This window comes from Pseudonaja textilis, chromosome 5, assembly GCF_049901715.1.
Source record: "Pseudonaja textilis isolate UNSWEBS1 chromosome 5, rPseTex1.2, whole genome shotgun sequence".
NCBI classification, from domain to species: domain Eukaryota; kingdom Metazoa; phylum Chordata; class Lepidosauria; order Squamata; family Elapidae; genus Pseudonaja; species Pseudonaja textilis.
Window position 1 is genome coordinate 36,057,466 of NC_141994.1, and position 21,265 is coordinate 36,078,730.

Sequence of the window (21,265 nt, forward strand, 5' to 3'; positions counted from 1 at the left end):
TTCTAATATGATCACTGACTGAAGTAAGTAAAATCTAATCTAATCCACACATTATCACTGTTGGTCTTTTGTTCTAGTGCAAGGTAATGGTTTTAATCCCTCAGGTTTAGCAGGAATAGAAATTCATGAGATGCTGCCCTTTTCTATAGCATGTGATAAGATTTATTTTCAAGGGATCAAGCACTATACAAGAAATGGGAAGCAGAATCACCCCCACAGTTTTACCGATACCCAACTTAATTTGATCCCTCCTTTTCCTGGTTTCAGTTCTAATTTGTCATTAGAACAACTACTATGGATCTGGTATCTCTAAGATCTGGTATCTGAATTTATTTAGGAAAATAAAGAAATATACTGGAGCAGACCCAAGATCTATTTAGAGTGTTTATTGGTCTAGTGTTTCATTTCACAATTAACTAATCTGATATATGTGAGAAGACCACAAACATTATTTGAATACAATTCTGCTTGTATTACTGAAGACTGGCATCAGAGAACACAGTGCACCTGCTAATAGAAATTTGATTATGGTTCATCAAATCAGTTCAACTCTTAGTAATTACCTATATCTTCTACAGGATAATGTGTCCCCAACAACTTCCAATGGTGGACTTTCAATAGTGGATCACTGTAACTGACTCCACCAATCTTTCTTCTTGTTGTTCTTTTCCTTACTTTTCTAATATCTTTTCCTTGAGAACTACCTTATCTACGACTCAAGAGCTACCATGTTTCCCCCAAACTAAGACATGTCCCAAAATAAGCCCTAGCTTGATTTTTACCCGTGTCCAATGTAAGCATTACTCTGCAAAATAAGCCCTAGTTAAGACCCTTACCCACTCCATTGCACCTGGCTGCATGAGATGAGGAGAGGCACATGGGTAAAAATCAAGATAGGGTGGAAATGGGGGTGGGAACTGCCCCATGTGCCCTGTACCCACTTACCTTAGGACAGTTGCAGCCAGGCCTCCCACACCTGCCTGGCCGTCCCACTTCTTCTGCGGCCACTTGCTGAAGGCCTCTGACAGTGAAACAGAGACCAGCAGGTGGTACATGCAACAACCCAAAGCTTGTTTCTCAGCTGCAGAGGCCTTTCCTGAAGGCCTCTGATGGTGAAATGGAGGCTGGGGGGTGAGGTGAGACAGTGAAAGACCTTCCCTGAAAATAAGGCCTAATGCCTCTTTTGCAGGCAAAAAAAAAAAGACCAGGTCTTATTTTTGGGAAAACATGGTTGAACTGTGCATAATGTGTCCAAAATATCAACCGAGTACTATTGTTTTCTTCTATGATACATTTATTTTCAGAAGTCTTCTCATTTTTGAAGAATGTTGGTGGGTTGTACAAGGCTGCTTGATATAGATGCATCATGGCACCTGAGTATCTTTTCCCAGGCTTTCATTGCTACACCAACAAATGCAAATTTTACAGCTTATTTCTGCTGCTTTCTTTACTGTCTTCTTTACTATCAGCTAAACTATCAATAGTTAATCCTAAAAGACATAAGTGAACTACAACTTCTATATTTTTACTGCCAATTCTGGTTGCTCTACTTGTTGTCATTATCTTGACCTTATTTTCAATCTGAGTCACATTTTTCCCTATGTTCTCTGAATTTTCAGCTGTCAGAGTAGCATCATCATCACAGCACATCACTGATGTTTCCTTCATCGGTTTTAAAACCATTCTCATCTTCTTTCAATACCTCTTTCCTCAATACCTCTTTCCTCAATTTGTATTCAAGTATATAGTTAAATGAATGAGTGAACAGCCTTATTTGACTCCTCTGCCAATCTAAAGCCAGTTTTTTTTGCCATATGTTGTACAGACTGTGGCTTACTTGTATTTCTTTTGCTTTCTTAGTTATTCAACATGCATCAAGCAAAAGCTCATATTTTGAACATCTGGCATTGTTCTTTCCATGTAAAGTTCTAATAAATATATTTTGGATTACTCAAAAAATTATTTGCTAGCATATGGAATTAAGGATACTGTATGACAGTTTACACATTCAGTAAGTCTTCCTTTGGCATTGATATATGCTTTGAATCTGTTGGTCATGCTGTTGTTCTCTAGATTTCATGACACCGTTTAATTAGAAATTTTACTGATTCTTCTTATGTCTCTTTCCATATTTATGAAAACATCCATAAATTTCTAGTACCTTCCAATTTGGTAATGATTGGAGTGCTGCTTTAGGTTCTTTTTTTGTACTAGACATTATTGTAATCAGGAATATCTTTAAGTGTTCATTTGAAATCAACTCTCATGACTTCTGGCAATGTTTATACAGATTTTGCTAGTGTATTTAGCCATTGGAAAGAAAAAAACCTGGATCCTACATGCCTTCTATAGGCAGATGAAACTTACTAACTCAAAGTGAGAAGCAGCTGTTTAATAGCTGGCAGTACAGTTAAGAACAAAAAGCTCAATGTGACCCAAATAAACTAAACATTATCTATCTATCTATCTATCTATCTATCTATCTATCTATCTATCTATCTATCTATCTATCTATCTATCTATCTATCTATCTATCTACACACACACACACATACATACATACATACCCAGAATACTATTAATACAATTGAGGTTAATTGATCTAGAAGTTGATATAATAAGATATAGCCAACATGTAAGAAGTGACTACCAATTTGAAAATTATTAACCTTTCTTTCATTAATGCCTTGCTAAGTTTTTAAGAATGCAAATATTTCAACTATAGTAGCAGTGATGACAAAAATATGTTTTTCAAGTTGGATATTCTTAAAAATAAAGAGGCATCAAGCACTTTCCACATTTATAGCCAGGAAGAAAAACAAAGGCTGTATCATCAAGTTACCAGATTCCATGAATTTATCCTCTCAACAGTTCTGTAACACAGCTGTACTGTATTCTTTCCTCAAGATTTTCACCATGTAGTTAGATCACATTTGAAAAGGCACAAACATCTTGTTTTAAGTTCTTCAACCTACAGTGATAAAGTGTGATGTAATATTATAAAGTAGAATACAACACTATAGGGGACACCGGGGATGCCTCAGTGATATTTCAAAAATTAGATAAATATCAGAGTTTTACAAAACCATTTAAAGCTACTAACTTATTTCAGAATCTTAACATTCTGTCCTTATAGACATGCAATGACCAAAGTTTTTTTTAATGCATGTTTTTCTGACAATTCAAGACAAGAAAAATGTATAATGCAGAAAATGAGAAAACAACACCCTCCAAATTATTATCCTGGTAAGGATAAATGTAAAAACATTCATGGTTTCATTCTAGTCACAAATCTAATTTGTTACTCATGCATTTCATAAAACATTGCATTTTTCCAAAAATGACTATTATGAGTTGTTGGTCCTTGTGTCTTCATATTCACATAATAAAAACTCAAGAATTAGATTACAGGTAGTCCTTGTTTAAGATAATTGGGACCAGCGATTTGATCATTGAGCAAAGCAGTTACTAAGTTAAAAAAAAATCACATCATCAAAACTATACTTACTATTTTACTTCAGTTCTTTGCTTTATAGCATCAGAAAGATATAATCTCAAACAGCCAGATGAGCTCAAATAGTGGGGAAAGTTTCTGGAACTTGAGTCAAGAGGAAGCTAGATAAAAGGGCAAACCTTAGAACTCTTTTTCCCCACCCTTCCTCCATAATTATCCTAGCACTGGGATAATGAGCAACAAGCAAATTAATGTTTGTATTTACATTCATTGTAGAGGAAGGGATTTCAAGAGAGTAAGCGCATACACACAATTTTGTTAGCCTAGCCACTTAAGTGACAAAAAGGCCTGTAGTGTGAAATTGATTAGGGTTTTGTCATTGTCAGGCAGCAGCATAGCCTCTGGACTAATGAAAGTCACAGAGCACTTTTTAAGATAAGAGCAACTCAGGAAGAGATAGGTTGTTTAAGTAAACTCTTCACTCTGTGAGAATAAAAAACAGATCAGTACCAGGACAATGTGAGTACTGACTGTAACTGACTAATGTGATTGCAAAGGTCGGAAATGCATACATTAATCAGAAAGTTACTTTTTCATCACCATCATAATTGCAAACAGTCGCTCAACAGGGACTAACTACTGTATTTGAAAGTTTTCTATAATATCCATCAATTTAAAGAGTTTTTAAAGCTGTTTACAAGCAAAACAAAATATGGGTGGAAGCCATGACTCATAGGTATTAAACATAAAGTAGAATAAATATTATGTTCATAAAACATCAATATTTGTGTAACTCAATACAGTTTTCCCTACATATACAACTTGTTATTCTGTCCTATTAACAATCTTGTTATACATGCTCTCGTCTCTATTTCATCCTAAAAACTTGTGAGATTGACCACAATTCTCCTGCAAGTTTTATTTTTAGGTGGGAATTTGAGAGTAGGACTTCTTATATGTAAACAGCATTTTCTGCTTCTAACACAAAGAAAAATAGTCAAATATTTTACAATAGAATTCCATATCCTTTGAGAATGAAGCACTGTATCATTAGTAAAACTGATAACTAATTATCCAAATTTCTAACTTTAAACTAATCATCACAGACTTTCTACAGTAAAAACAAAATTGAACTATGAAGCCCATCATTTAAATGTTTTCAAATTAACATAGTGATGTTTCTTCAATTAATCCCATTAAACAAGATGACCCATTCTGCAAAATATAAAAAGTATCTTTCAGAAGCTGAATAAACTTATCAATACATTGTAATACTGAATCCCTGTAAAACATCATCACCCCAAATAACTTATACTTGGCATTCTTTATAAATGGCTACAGTTAGAACATGTATTCATTTAAATAAACAAGAGCATTATGACTTTAAAACAATATTTGATTTCATGCTTGAAAGAGAAATATGTCTAGTAAGAAATGTATTTCACTACTTTATTTTGAATTGTAAGTTTACTTTAAAATGCATTTTGAGGACATATTTATTTTAAAAAGTAGCATGGAGGAAAGAAAGATGCCTAGCTTTGATTAGAAGCTCACTGAACTGCTGATAAGGACAATTTCTCTCCCCCACTTCTCTCCCTCCCCCTCCCCCTCCCACTCCCCCCAGTGTGAATGTGTGTGCACATGCATTTTATAAATGAAAATATCAGTTATTAATATTTTATTATTATTTTGTTCTTATACCTCATAGGAACCCTACTTGAAAACACAACATTCAGAAGCACAGTAAACAAATAAAGTAGAAATAATCCATCTATTGGTCATTTTGAACAGAATGGATATGAAGTCAGCATTTTTTAATTTGACCTTAATTACAGTAAGGGTAGACATCTTTTTCAGGCATTATACAAAATGATGCAAGTGACACAAACCCTTTTTTAATATTAACTGAGTTCTTATAAAAATGAAAGATCCCTTCTATAAAATTAATAGCTTGAATTACACATCTCCTTGAGCCATGAGGGTCCAACCTTTTGGCTGGGTGAAGAGGAATTGTCTTGGGCTCCATATAAAATATATAATTAATGTATATACAGTAGATCACATAATGTTAGAAGTTTACAATCTTATAGGGCCAACATTACTAGCTTTCCAGGACCACATGCAATCCTTGGGTCAGAGTTTGACATGGCAACTTTAAACCAAATCAAACAATCATATTTAACAATAGCATTGTATATAGCACAAACCCATATAAAAATGAGCTGGCCAGTGAGAAAATTGCTTTTGTGATGTCCAACAACTGTCTGGGCAATAGCTGTTCTTATCAGCTAAATCTGTAGTTTCTCTATTTCACTTCATCTTGACCCATTGTTTCAGCAAGCCCTAAAATACCATAGACACTTACTTCCAGCCCCCATCCCTTCATGAAATACAATGATGTAGACTTCAATGAACAAAGGTGTTAAGGATGTCATAAGACAACTGCTTATAATAAAACAGACTAATATCACTATAGCTCTGGAAATTTATTTTTGTGTTGAGTTTGACAGCCATGCATGTTTGTTGACAGTTTTTAAGAGAAACTAATGCAGAGTCTTTTTGCACCTGCTACTTTAGTTCTTAATTCAAAATGCTGCCTTTGATCTCTGAGAAACAGAACAAAACCCATCTATCTTAAGAAATAATTATCCGATATACAGTAGGTGGCTGAATGTGCTTTTGTAGTAATTTATCATGTTGTTATGTTTTTCTGGTAATGTTCAATTACCTTACAGATCCTTTTGAACAAAAGAAACACAAGATATAAATATTTAGTTAATACTGTTTGCCTAACTAAACATTTGTTATAATTTTAGCACAAATGAATAAGCAATAAAAAGAGGAAAGAAATATGTCCATCCTACCAAAGGGGATGCGACTGAATCTTTATTTATTAAAGTTTAGGAAGCTAGCAAAATAAAGCAAAAGGTATTAATACCACCAGAATGAACTCTTGGTAGAATGATGGTTTGCCTCTTGAGTTATTTTTGACATTAAGAAAGCTCAGCTGATTATGTTATTTATTATGGTGCAGTGTTATTGAAAGAAAACATTTTCCACTCCTCAGGTGCCAAAATAAGCTGGCCAACTTTTAATATTATATTCACTGACAGAAAGTTATTTGTTATTGCTCTACTTTTTCTAAATCTTCCACTATTTTTTCTCATTATTTTTAATTAAATAACAGATATATAATCAAGACCTTCTCCACAAAGATATTAATATATTCCTTTTCATAAATAAAACGCAGATAGTTATGAAAAAAATTCTAGATTTTCAGTAAGAATTTGGCACTGTTTCATAAGATGTGTTTGTTTTTAGGCTAAATTTCTCATTCCTCCTAACAGAGATAATACTAAATGATCTCACATGTGGACAAACTGAGGAATGGATTCTATTCTTATTTATTTAGAAAATGTGATTGGACTTAAGTTGGATTCTCCTCTCATTTTTAAACCTACACTGGTTACCAGCTATTTTCTAGGTGCAATTCAACATGATGGTTGTTACCTTTAAAGCCCTACATATTGTAGGGCAGTTATTTGAGGGATCCTCAATCTCCTTTGTTTCTGTAAATAAATTTGACTCGCTTTAGGTCCCATCAATTAAGCAATGCCATCTAGTGTGAAACAGGCCTTTTCTCTCTCGGCACCTATCCCCCAGATACAGTTTCTTGGGGGAAGGAGGGGGAATTCATTATTATTCCTGCTTAAGAAGGGCACTAAAAACATGTATCTTTCCCCAGGCCAAAACTTAATATAAGCAAAGGATCTTTTTCGCTGTGGATTGGAGAGACCATTGATTATTTTATTATCACTGATGACACCATCTTTGGGGCTTTATTTTTTGTATATTTAAAGCTGTCAACAGAATTTGGTAGACTAGATATATGATTGATTGATAGACAGTCTGAACCCAGTGGCTGGTTTGCATATATTAAATTATTATAGATGGCAAAGGGCAGAAATACGACATTATTGGCTTTTTGTTTCGGGTGTTGATGGCTATCTATTATGTCATTGGCTGTTGTTTCCTTGTGCTGCCAAGTCCTCGGCTCCTAACTATCTGATAAGCTGATGGTAAAGCAGCACTCCTGTTGTCTGACAAGGGGCTCATTTCCCAGGCTTTAATCACTTCCCTGGCTGTCTTTGTACCCACTCAGCCAACAATCTTGTACCTGCTTAGCCAACAAGGCAAATTAAATGCTTTAATTTTAAAAGAATAAATAAATGTAAAGAATAAATTTAAATCTACAGTCCCAGAGTTAAAGTTTACATTTTCAATTAGCTTTCTCAAATCATCATCATAATTTTAGCCATTGTCTATCCACTGCAGAATGAAGGTCTCTTTTGCATGTTTCCAACCTATACGGTCCTGAGCTCTTTTGCCAATTGGGCCCGCAATACTTGCTGATGTCGTCAATCCATCTTCTTTTAGGTCACTTTCATGGATGCTTTTTATCAAATGGAATCTATTTTATTATTGCCTTGGTCCACCTGCCATCAGTTCTTGCTATGTGACCGGCCCATCTCCATTTCAATTCTTTTATTCTCTTGATGATATTGTACACTTTCCATGGCTCTTTCCACTAATCATAGCCAAAGCTTAAGCCTTCTCAAATAGGAGCCACGGTGGAGCAGTGGTTAGAGTGAAATACTGCAAGCTACTTCTGTAGCCAGCTGCCTACTATTTTGCAATTCAGAACCCACCAGGCTCAAGGTTGACTCAGCCTTCCATCCTTCTGAGGTGGGTAAAATGAGGACCCAAATTGTTGGCAGCAATATGCTGACTCCGTAAACTGCTTAAAGAGGACTGTAAAGCAATGTAAAGTGGTATATAAGTTTAAGTGCTATTGCTATCAAGTGCTAATTGATGTATCAAATGTATTTAGTGTTACCATGAGACTATATGGCTAAGCTCTACCTATGCTCTTAGTCAGAGGTGTCAAACTCAAGGCCAAGGGTTATTTCGTGCCCACCCCACCAATATTTCCACCCAAATATTAACCAGGCTTAACTCTGCATAGCTTCTAAATCCAGATAAGGAGTACCAGATGGTAAGCTTTGAACTATTGAGCTAAGTATTGTATCTAAACATTGAGACTCTGTCTCCTGAAGCTGATCTAATTTTTCACATTTGATTCACTTAACACTTGTTCTTTTTTCTCCTCAAAGATGGTGTCTAAATAATTTGGCATCAGCATGACATAAATACAGTTGTGTCAAAAATGACTGGTCCCCAGTACAGCAAGATATCTATATCTTTCAAATCATTTTCTAAATAGAAGCTCATTAGAAGATACATTAATTTCCACGGGCCGTTTTGGTGGGCAGAGTGCTGCAGGAAGCAGCACTTTCTTCACCTTGTCTTTAGCAGCATCTGCCAACTAGAACTAAGTACCCTCCAAGATCTGGATGGCTGTTGCTTAGAAGAGCCAAAAACATATGGCTCTTCACCTGGTCTTTGATGAGAGAGAGTGAGCCCCCTTGTATCACTGAGTTTGTCATCTTTTATCTTAATTTTTTACCTGTGATTGATTTAATTGTAAAAAAAATATTGTTGCGAGCCACCCAAAATTATTGAGAATTGGGTGGTATATCAATTTTGTAAATTATTACTAATATTAAGTCCTCCTCTAGGGCTGTTGGACAGACAATTTTTAGAGACATCTGAAGAAATTGTCAGTTCATTTATGCTCTGCTCCTATACAAGAGAGTCAAGCCCCATAGCAGCTGGGGACTCTACATGTCTTTAATCTCTACATTATGGAATTGAGACTATTTGTGCCAGAAAGTAAGTGTCCCTTTGTCTGGAATAGCTGTTTTTAATGCAAAGGGAAAAAATCCATCTTGAGCCTGTGTCAAATGCCCACCGGGGCCACCCCCACCCTGAGCCATGGCCACCTCGAGCCATGCTCCATCACTATCCCCAGCCCTTCGAGGTCAAACACAATCCTGATGCGGTCCTCAATGAAATCGAGTTTGACACCCCTGCTCTTAGTGGCATTTTCATTTATAATAGTGGGGATATATAAAATAAGCAGTTCAAAGTCAATGGCTGTTTTTTAGTTGTAATTTTATAATTTTATACAAGCAAATAAATAATCACATACACTTATGTGTATGTTCCTAAATAGTACTTTTAAAAACAATTAACAAATTGACAATAATAGAAATCATGTAGTAGCTCATGCCAATATCTGCTAATTATAACTGTTGAATCCCTGAAGACTAAATTATTTATTATTTTATTTATTAAATTTGTAGGCCATCCAGCTTTCTAACAAGCAATTTTAGATGACTAATTTAAAATAAATATGCATGATAAAGAGATAGACAACTTAAAAGAAACTTAGGAATAGTATGTCAGTAGCTATTAGTTGTATATGCAGCAAGAATGTATTAATGAAGCTCCCCGAGATGCTTGTATTTTCCCAGTCACCTAAAAGTTAAGGTATATGCCAACTAGTCTCTACTTAGCTTTAGCAAAAAGAAGTTGATTCATATGTCCTTATACCACCACATCATTGGATTTTCACATAGAAAACAGGTGGTGTTTTATAGAATTATGTTGTCAAAAACAACCAATAGCAGGTTATTTTAATTCACAAGGTGGAATTTCCCACTGTGATCCTGCTTCCCATGTAATAAATTAATACACGGAAAGTTGAACACAAAATATACACTGCTCAAAAAAATAAAGGGAACACTTAAACAACACAATGTAACTCCAAGTCAATCACACTTCTGTGAAATCAAACTGTCCACTTAGGTAGCAACACTGATTGACAATCATTTTCACATGCTGTTGTGCAAATGGAATAGACAACAGGTGGAAAGCAGAGGCAGTTAGCAAGACATCCCCAATAAAGGAGTGGTTCTGCAGGTGGTGACCACAGACCACTTCTCAGTTCCTATGCTTTCTGTCTGATAGTTTGGTCACTTTTGAATGCTGGCGGTGCTTTCACTTTAGTTGTAGCATGAGACGGAGTCTACAACCCACACAAGTGGCTCAGGTAGTGCAGCTCATCCAGGATGGCACATCAATATGAGCTGTGGCAAGGTTTGCTATGTCTGTCCAGGAATTGGGGGATGCTTTAGTCCAGGTGTGGGAGGAGATCCCACAGGAGACCATCCGCCACCTCATCAGGAGCATGCCCAGGCATTGTAGGAAAGCACGTGGAGGCCACACACACTACTGAGCCTCATTTTGGTTTGTTTTAAGGACATTATAACACAGTTGGATCAGACTGTAGTGTTTTTTTCCACTTTAATTTTGAGTGTAACTCCAAATCCAGACCTCCATGGGTTGCTAAATTTGATTTCCATTGATAATTTTTGTGTGATTTTGTTGTCAGCACATTCAACTATGTAATGAACAAAATATTTAGTAAGAATATTTCATTCATTCAGATCTAGGATGTCTTATTTTTGTGTTCACTTTATTTTTTTTGAGCAGTGTACAATATAATGTACTTTAAAATTCCATGTTGTTTGTACTACAGAACAATATCTAGAAGAATATACTGAAGCTTCTAAAACAGGGGTGTCAAACTCATGTTGACACAGTGCCTTCACGTGACATATTGGGACTTTTTTCTCCTTCACTAAACCGGGTGTGGTCAGCACATGACTCATCTGGCTCACAGGCTGGGAGTTTGACAGCCCTGTGCTAGAATATCTGGTTAAATCCATGGTTCTTATGTGTAAATAAAGATGTATGTTGAAAAAGTGTTCATAATCTACTTGTTAAAACATATTGCACAACATGAATTGCTTCCAAGAAGTGGTAATTAAATTCTACATAGAATATTTTTGTTTGTAAATATTTCAATTAATATTTTGAAATATATTAATACTTCAGATATATATAGTGAAAAAGTACATATAAACAAATATGCTTAATATGTATAGCTGCCAAGCAAGTTCATCATCCTTTATATAACCAGATATTACAGACTCATCTAACACATCCATTATTCATACTACAAGATGCTCTATAAGCAGTCTTCAGCTTCCATTCATCCATTCAGCCACAATTCCAAGTTACAGTGCTGCTGAAAAGATAAACATACAAACTGATCCTTGAAGTTCTGGCAATCATAGCACCCACGCAATCATGTGATCCCAATCTGGGCACTCAGCTCATGATTATGACATAGCAAGGAGCTATGATCGTCATTTGCAACCTTCCCTGCCAGCTTCCCACAAACTAAGTAATCATTACAGTAATTTGCTCCCACCCATAGCATACATACACCCGCCCATGCACTGCCTCTGCAGGTCCTCCCTAGTCCTCTACCATTCACCCTCTACTTGTGTACAGCTTTGCACTGGGTCTTCCAAATCCTTCCTGGCCTCCCTAGGGGCACTTTTGTGCTCATTACCACCCACTGTAACCTGAAATCAGAATCCTTTCTCTGGTTTTCTATACACCTTTGTGTTCAAGATCAAAGTCCACATTTTACTTCATCAATGCACCTATGTTTCCCTTTGCTAACCTTTCTATTGTATGCATTCCCATTCATGGCATTCAGTTCACCAATTCTACCTCCCGCAACTATATTAAAGCCTCTGATCTCATTATATAAAAAAAGGCTACTTCTCTCTATTAGAAATTATATTCAAAAGTGTATCTTTCCATATTTCACCTGTTTTGTTTCAAATGGAAGGAATGGAAGGGAGAAAAGAACTAATAAACAGGACAATGACAACAAAAATTGTTTTACCTAATTCAAGACTGGAAAAACTAGTTAGCGGTAGGCAAGAGAAAGTTATACCTAAGTCAAGCTGTTCAAATTATTCACGATCTGTAGATAATAAAAGACACAATGTAGCTATCTTCTAATTGCTATATCAGTATTTTCATAGTAATGAGGGGGGAAAACTCTGATATATCAAATATGCTGAAAAATACATAAAAGTGGGTTTGTGAAGTCATATATTCAAAGAAACCATGCCTTCTATCTTTCAAACTCAAGTCAAATCACATTAGAATAAATAACTAGTCGAAAAAATGACTTTTGGAGGATGGAGCTACTGAACAGTATGACTTATCCAATGGCAAAAAATGAATCAGTTTTCCTTTGAAAGAATTGCAGAAATAAGATGAACTTGGATTATGCCTATTTTCCCAACAGATTTCCTTAATCTAAAGATTCAAATAGATATTGAATTATTTTGCCCAAGATTGTTACAACTTCCTAGACAGCTGCTCTTAGCAGATGCTAGCATGAATATCATAAAAAGTCAAGACTGTTTTCATCAACAGCTCCTCTAAGATTCTCATTAAGTAGCTGTGAAATAATTAGACTGTTGTGAAATAAAGTATTAGATGATTTCAGATGTTATATTCCAGAAAAAAAGGACAGCGGTATTATTTTACATTATTGGAATACTAAAGAGAAAGGATTGTGAATACCGTTTTTTTTCTAAGTTTTCTGCTTTTCCTTTTAAAGATACTCATGTTATTGTCACATGTTTATAACTTTTGGCAGCTTTTTAAATTACTGCCAGAATACATGTAAGTTTTTAAAATAGACAGCTGTATTAGCTAACAAAAATGTTATTTTCTGCTTTTCAAGCCACTGCATACATTACTATTGTAGAGGAAAAAACTATTTTGAACACCGTACCATCTCTGTTTTTACATTGTCTTAAAAATGTTGGTCTCTGTTAAATATAAGATAGTAAGATGTTATAACCAATGCTTTGAAGAAGAAGAAAAGAGTTCAGTACCTGACAGTAACAATATTGGTTATAACATCTCTATTATCTGTTGTATTTTTTAAAAGACCAACATCTTTAAGACAATTTAAAAACAGAGATCAACATTTTTGAAACAATTTTAAAATTCCAAATAATTTTTTGGGGAAAATATTAATTCAGAACACAGTATATGGATTTCAATCATATTTTAGACTATTTTTCATGACTTTCTTAACACTTTACTAATCCATAATGAATTCTTTTAATTTCATTAGAAGTTATTTGTACTTTTAAAAACCTTCTATTGACTACCATGGTTTTTTAAAAAAATTTACCCAAACTCTACAGATCTATGGTCACTGTTGCAAGCCTGTGATATCTGCAAGCTGGTCAAGTAAGGCTGTTCCGGATCCAAGCAGTTTAAGTGACTTCATATAAACACAATAAAACCAAGGCTACCTTCTTTAACGGAAAACAACAGCCCCAACTTTAACAGGCGCGCTAAATCCAGTTCGATCCATTTAGGTTCAATTCTCAAGCCAAAAGGACACAACCACAGAAATGAATGAAGCGCTCTGTGGTTTTAGCGCCTTGAGCAGTTTCATTCCAGCGGCCTCCCGCTGCCCGCAAAGCAATTTGTAAGCAGCCACCCTCACGCACCACCGAGGCAGCCCATGCAGGCCCGAGAGACGGGGAGGGGCCGCCGTCTCGCAAGCCGCCAGGCTCCTCAGGTGCAGCCGAAGGGAGAGGCGTGGCTCTCCTCCCGGGCTGGGCCGCCCTTTCCTCCCCAGCACCGGCCCTCCTGACCCAGCGCCGACTCACCTCGGTGGCCGGGATGTTCACGACACCTGTCGAGCGTCTTTTCTCCCTCAGCTTCCTTTTCTCGATCTGCCCCTTTCCTTTCCGGGCGCTGGGGCCGGAGGAGCCTTTGCCCTTGGGAGCCACTTTCTCCTCCTCGGGAGAAGTTGGCGCCGCGCTGGTTCTGCTCCCCGGGGGCTCCGCGCCTCCTGCTCTGGTTCCGGCTGTCGGCTGGGGCTCCTTCGGAGTGTTTCTGGCCAGAGGGATGCAATTCATGCCGCTGCTGCCATTGTTGTTATTAAGTTCGGCGGCGGTCGCGGTGCTGCAGCCACCGCCGCTGGTGGCAGTATTGGGGGCAGTCTTGCCATCACTCCCCCCGGCCGGCGGTGCTTGCTTGGCCCGCATCTTCTCCCGCTTAGCTTTCCACTCTTCCAAGAAATCGGTCGTAGCGGCGCCGCTGCCCCGATAGCCCCCGGTGGCCATGTTTCAGGGAAGCTGCCGATTCCTTGGCGCCCTCTCAACGAGCCCCGACGTGGCTCCCGACCTTCCGAGGTTTACTAACCGAGCGGACTGGCAAAAGTTGCTGGCCGACAAAGGAGAGTCACCGAGCGGCCTGGGGAGGACTCCACGCAACCCTCTGCAGGAAACAAAAGGGAGCGAGTGAGGCGAGCGCGCTGTCTCCAGGGAGGTGCTCTTCCAGATCCCCAGGGCAGGCCCCCGATTGGGTCTCCCGCAGCCGCTCGAGCTCCGCTCCGCTTCTCTTTTGGCCCGCCCCCCATCTCCGTTTACCAGGAAATCTGGGCACTCTCGGCTACTCAAATCCCAGCCAATTTAATCACACGCTGGAATGGCTGTAGCTCTCACACTCTCTCTACGCGCACCACTCTTTTCTTTCTCACGCGCGAGAAATCTCTCCGGACCTCGGACCTCTCCGCTTTCCTCCCACACCAATGTGGACGGACGATGGGAAGCCTCGAAGACAGGCTTTCCATCCCTGTCTTAACCTAACTTTGTGGAACACGCGCGTTTCTCGCCTTCCCACGGCTTCCCACTTCCATAGCTCCCCCACAGAGCAGTTGTCTTTCCCCAACTCCCGGCTTCGACTAAGTTTTGCATTCATAGTGCCCCAACCAGCGCCGTTAAGCGCCGCAGCAGGCTCCAGCTTACCCTCTGATGGTGCCTCGTAAGAAGGCTGCGGAGGCTGAGGCTTCCCCCAGGTGAGTTGCCTGGTTGCGGCGCGGAACTCACGAAGCGAGTCCCAGAAGACTTAGCAGCGCTCCCGAAACTTTCCGACTTTCTCCCATAGGGCGGAGGGTAACCAGGCGAAAGGAGCCGAGGCGGGAGCGGAAACTGCCGAGGTGGCCCTGACAATGGGTAAAGGGGCGTGGAGAAGCCTCCCTAACCCTGAGTGCCTGGAGAAGTAACTCCCTCCGAGCCGGTTGTAAGTTGAGCGCAGCCGTCCCTGGTTGTTTTTACGACGCCCGGGATGCCTCCCATGACCGCCCAGGTGACAGGCAGTTAATACCTGCGTTCTTCTAGGATGGCATAATTTCTTCCTCTTGAAGTAAGACCAGTTCGGAGGAAATAGTTATCAGGAGTGCAAATATTAGCGTTTCGTTATTAAGACGAGTCCTGTACAAAGTCTGTTAGCAAACAGATCTGCCTCTCTCTCCATTTGCCACTTTAACATTTCGGTATTAACTTTTGGGGACAGGATTCTTATGCGAGCTAAATCTAATTGAAATTAGGCTTTCGATACAGCAGTTCACAGTAGGGGAACCCAGTCTTACTTTACATCTGGTTTTCCTAATTAGGTTTAACTGATAAAACCTTAACAACAGCAAAATATGCCCCATAACTATTTGTCACAGGTTGGATACTTATTTTATTGGAAATTGGTGAATAAAGGGGCATAATTACAATATTATGTACTCTTGAAACAAAATACTTTTCAGTATATTCTTTGCACATGTCATTAGATTTAGAAATGTTACAGTGAAATTAGAATGGATAATTGAGTACTTATTGGGGAAATCAAGCCAGACTTCAATAAATGCAGCTCAGCAAAAAGGTCCTGGTTAGCACTGATGATTGCCTTATCAATAAGAAGCAAATAAGTATCTGTTTGATTAATTAAAACTGAAATTTTATTTGTAAAAGTGTTCTCTTCTGATTAGTGATAGTGTATCATTAGTTTCACAGGCGAACTATAACTTTGTCCTATCTCAAAAGTTACATGGGAATTGATGCTGAAATGATTTTATAAACATTTACTAAAGTAAGATTGAAAATCCTATAGTCTTTGGATATTCCTCCTTGCTTGATTCTGTATCGTTTTGTAATTAAAAAAACACCCCAGTGTTCCATCCTTATATTTTTCCCACATCAGCATCCTTGTGAGGGGGGATTAGGATGAAAGTACTGGTGGTCCTCTGGTTGTAACTACTCAAAGTTCAGTGACTGTTCAAAGTTACAGTAATGCTGAAGGGGATCTTTAGATCCTATTGTGATACCCCATAGTTGTGTGATTGCGATCCAGGTTCTCAGCACCTTAGCTGCTTTTTCATAATTATGATGTTGAAGAAAGTCATATCATATTATCACAATTTCCAGTGTTCCTTGCTGGCTTCCCAAAAAGAAGGTCAGTGAGGAAGCCAATATGTGGTCCTAAGTTCCTGTTTTTCTTTTCTTTTTCTTTTTTTTGCATCTTTATATAGTGCCTACCCATTGCATTTCCACCAGCCATTAGCATCTGTGCACCCACCTATGCTTCTAGTGCCTGCTTACAGTACATTTTTGCAGTACCCACATACCTGCAGCTGTACTCCATAGCACCCACCCACTCATAATGCTCACCTGCAGTTATAACCTATCAACCTGCTTGCCTGGAATTCCTGTTTCTTCCTTCATGGACCTGGGAGTTTTGACAGCAACTCAGACTCAGGGATTGACATTGTACTCAGTTGTATTCCAATCCTGTTTTTCTTTTCTGTTCACAAAATAACTATTGTGTCATAGCAGTATAGCCCTACATATAGCTTCAGAAATCTATTCTATTGACTAAGTTCACATATCACAGAAGCCCAACAATACAGTATATTGCAACCATGGTGGGTATTAATAAAGCAATAAGAAATATTTCAATAAGAAAATGCCCAGCAGTATTCAGAAAGAGGAATTTCTGAAGCATAATAATAATGAGTAAAAACACAGTCTAGCCAAAATACATTATTGAGCACTTTATTTCCTACTTATGACTTTTGGAGAATAAACCACTAACTCTCTCCCTTTGATAGTCATCAGACTTAAAATTACTTCTTAAGCATCAATAGCTTTGAGGTGGCAATAATACATATTCATAGTTTCTTCATGGTATATTTTAAATGTATGTTCTAAGATATTTGTATATTCAATATTTTCTTCATAGTACTTTTACACAGAACAGGAATGCAAAATGTGTGGCTGCCTTTTGCAGCTTGGGAAGATTTAAGGGACAAAATTGAGTGATCAGGATCCTGGCTATTGGAGGAGATGAAGCCCAAATACATATTCTTCCCTGCCCTCTAAAATCAGACTGGTCATCTGGAATAGCCTTCCCTAGATAGTCCAATTAGTTTCATATGTACTCACCTTTCAGAAACTGCTAAAAACAGCTTTTCCAGAGGATACTTGTAGGCTGCTTACCAGAAGCTAGTAAGTTTTTGTATTTTTTAATTTTATCATTATGTGTTATAAGACATGAACTGCCAAGGATCTGCTTATGATTTTGGTATGATGTAAATAAAAAAAAACCTCTTCAAAGATATCAGCAGTAATTTGAATATAAAATTAAAATTACAGCCTCATATACATCCTAGGATTTTTTTTAATAAGCATGAATTAGATCAGATTTCACGATTCTTTCCTATATCTGAGCTCCATCATTACATCTGCATCCATCATTGTAGATCTTTCCCAACACTAAAAAACCAGCATATTTTAAATTCCAAAAACAGTCACTGACCCCATGGTCTGTTATTGATTAACTCAAATACTGTTGTGGTGAGATTGGTGAAGTGCCCATTGCAAAAATGCAGACATAAGATGTTTGCATTTCAATAGTGGTATCTCTTAACTGGAGCTTTTTGGATAACTTTTAAATAAATGTAAATAAATGTAGGTTTTCATGCTCTTTTCACCCACTTCTTGGAATAGTGGAATATAATTCCACGAACTCTTATTATATGTTTCCAGTTATACTAAGGAAACAGCTTGCCCATCAAAGGGGGAAACTCATTCCAAAAGAAAGACGCCATTACAGAGAAAGTGCACTTCCTGGGTCTTGAAAGATGACACTGTTTATCAAGGAGTCTTGAGTCTGCCAGATCATACCAAATAGGCAGAAACCACAGAAGACAATAATAAATCTTGAATCTGATCCAAATGCACAGTGGCAACCATAGGTGTACTCTGGCAAGTGTAATGGTAGAATTCAAAATCTTGTACTACCGGATTCTATGGGCATGGCTTGGTGGGCGCATCAGGGGAAGATTACTGCAAATTCTCTATTCCTTCCCCACCCCACCAACCTGCTTTCCAGCTCCATTCTCCTGTGCAGGGCAACAAAAGAAGACCTAGCCTGGGTATTGGGAGGCAGAGAATAGGTGGGGGCAGGACCAGTCAGAGATGGTATTTGCCGGTTCTCTGAACTACTCAAAATTTCCATTATCAGTTTTCCAGAACTGGTCAGAACCTGCAGAATACCACCTCTGGACAAGTCCATAACTCCACATACTGCTACATTCTGTACTAGTTGCATCTTCCAAGTGGTCTTCAAAGACAGCAATGTGCAGAGTGGGTTGAACCATGAGGTGACAAGGGTGTGAGTGATTATCTAGAAAGATCTCTAGGGAATGCACAAATTGCATATCGCTCCTAATTGGGGAAGTGCAACCCTATCCAGAAGTAATGTTGGAAAATCCCTAGGTCTGAGAGTTTCCAACTGTCTTAGTTGAAATTCAACTGGAAGCAGTTTCTCCCCATCTAGGCCTGTGTAGCTTCCAGGCATTGCAATATTGCATCAAAAGCCTTATTTGGTCAGCCTGGGATTGAAAGATACAATTGGCTATTACTGATGGAGAGTTGTAAGAAGAGCCTGCTTTGAGCTGTATTGATTTGAGATGAGAGATTTGATTGTATTTGTCCTCCAAATGGTAGCAATATAATCCATACATACATTATATAATATTACTATGCAGTATTGTTGATTTCTTAAAAAGCTAAATGCAGGTCTAAACTTTTTTCCAAAGACATAAGTGATACTAGTACAGAAAGTAGTGACATGATTTTTTTTATATTTAAGAAGACTGGATCATGATGGTTTTGTGTACTTTAATATCTTGCTTATTAGTTCCACATGAATATTGTACAAAACTGAACTGAAATTCTATATAATTTTCATGGAAATAAACCTCCCTTAAGCATCTATAGGATCACATACTATACTGTTCTTTTTTCTAGCTCTTAAGGCTACAATAGTAAATCTTGACATAAAATGTCACAAACAAAAGAACAGGCAAAAAAGACTGTTATACCCTTGTATTTGATTAGTGAATTAAATTTTATAAATCAATAAATATAGATAACTTTGTTTAATTTGCATAATGCTGATAACTTAAATAATTACCAAAATTCATTATTATTATAATTTCAAGATAGTCTTGGAGATTTTGAGGAAAATTTAACATAATTATGTAACTGAATGAACAAAAGATTCCTTATTAGAAGTAAATACCACTTTCAAGCAAATTAAAGGTTTTAATCTTTTAATTAATAGAATCAATTCAACTGAACAAAATAACTGTTTTAGGATTAATAATTCAGTTTCCTACTGCATTCCTTCCATTTTGTGTTCCTCCAAGTTGTCCAAGACTGTTCAAATGGCCTCGCAGCTTACATTTATCAGTATATAACTACAGTCTAAAAACCAAATTCTCCCTAATTGCATTTTCTGTGAAGCTATTGTTGGAATCGAAGAACCATATACAAATTTTTTGAAGAGTTTTTTTTCTGAAAATATTTTTGAGGCATTTCAACAGAATTCCTCTCAGAATATAAATTAGTTTGGGAGTAATATTTATTTTGAGAACATTCACCTTTTGACTTGCTGGTCCCAAATGTGGTTGTTCTGCAAGGACTACCTGTACTTCCTTACTCAGAAGTGGTCTAGAATTTGGGAGTTCTCTTAGACTCAGAGCTCCTGCTTGAAAAACAGGTGACATCTGTGGCTTGGGAGAGGAGTTTTGCAATTATATTTCATGTCTCAATAGTGATTTTTCCTGTGTCAGGAAGCCCTTCTCTCAGTCACTCATGGCCTGATCACAGGTTATATGAAGATCTTTCAGGAGAAGCTTCCATTGGTTCAGAATTGTGATAGCCCAAGCAATGATGGATATATTCTGAAAATATTTTGATGATATTACTGCTTTAGGAGATGCATTGGTTACCAGTAGGCTTCTGGATGCAATTAAAGGTGCTGGTTATTACCTTTAAGTCTGTACAAGTAGTCTTTGTTTAGTCAGTGCCTCATTTAGTGGCCATTCACAGTTACAGTGGTGATGAAAAATTAGCTTTACGACCATTTGGAGGAATTGATACATAAAATTAAAGTAACAAAAATAATAAATAATAAGCTAATAGTTCTGTTGTCTTTGCATTCATTTTAGTACTTTCCTTTGTATGGAGGAAATATAGTATTTTTCCAATTGGCAAGAACAGATGTAATGCAAACACATGCCTTAATTTCAAGGCCACTGCCTAACCAAATCACATCCATTTTTGATCCTCATCTATCTGTTAATTTCACCTATGATCATATACATTTTTTAATGGATTGGACTCAAACAGAATGTTGCAATTTTCCTCAGAACTCATTCTTGGGGCTTTCCTTATCATCATTCACTAGGGCATAACCTGGGAATTCCTATTTTCAGACATGGTCACAACCATCTAATGATACCACTTTATCCTTCGTTATAGCTTTTTCATTTATATTTAAACCTGCATTTTCATTTCCATGCATGTATTTATTAACTCTACAAGATCAGACCACCTTCATTCAGATCCAGTACATTTTTCACAAGTTTTTTTAGTTTCACAGAAATCAGTTTCTTATCATTCATCAATTCATACACTTTACTATTTTATCCTTTATATTCCAAATTTCCATCTTCCATATTCTTCAGTTTGTGAGTTAAACCCATACATATTGACGTCTTCTCCCCTTCATGATATTAGTTAATACCAGGCTTGCACATAGAGGGTTTTT

General features: G+C 37.5%; 1 protein-coding gene and 1 long non-coding RNA gene across 3 annotated transcripts in view; one reads left to right on the plus strand and one right to left on the minus strand.

Annotated features, from left to right (window-relative positions):
* Window positions 1–15,271, minus strand: part of PAWR (pro-apoptotic WT1 regulator) — a 35,319-nt gene extending 20,048 nt beyond the window's left edge. Inside the window, exons 1-2 of the mRNA XM_026699209.2 lie at window positions 15,127–15,271; window positions 13,984–14,596 (exon numbers count right to left, since the gene is read on the minus strand). Coding sequence (XP_026554994.1) covers window positions 13,984–14,442 — 459 coding nt within the window. The 5' untranslated portion in view covers window positions 14,443–14,596; window positions 15,127–15,271. The remainder of the gene's footprint in view (window positions 1–13,983; window positions 14,597–15,126) is intronic.
* Window positions 15,272–15,365: 94 nt separating this feature from the next.
* LOC148125598 (uncharacterized) overlaps window positions 15,366–21,265 on the plus strand; it is a 51,043-nt gene continuing 45,143 nt past the window's right edge. For both annotated transcript variants that reach the window (XR_015743830.1, XR_015743831.1), the window contains exon 1: window positions 15,366–15,523. This is a non-coding gene — a long non-coding RNA (uncharacterized LOC148125598). The remainder of the gene's footprint in view (window positions 15,524–21,265) is intronic.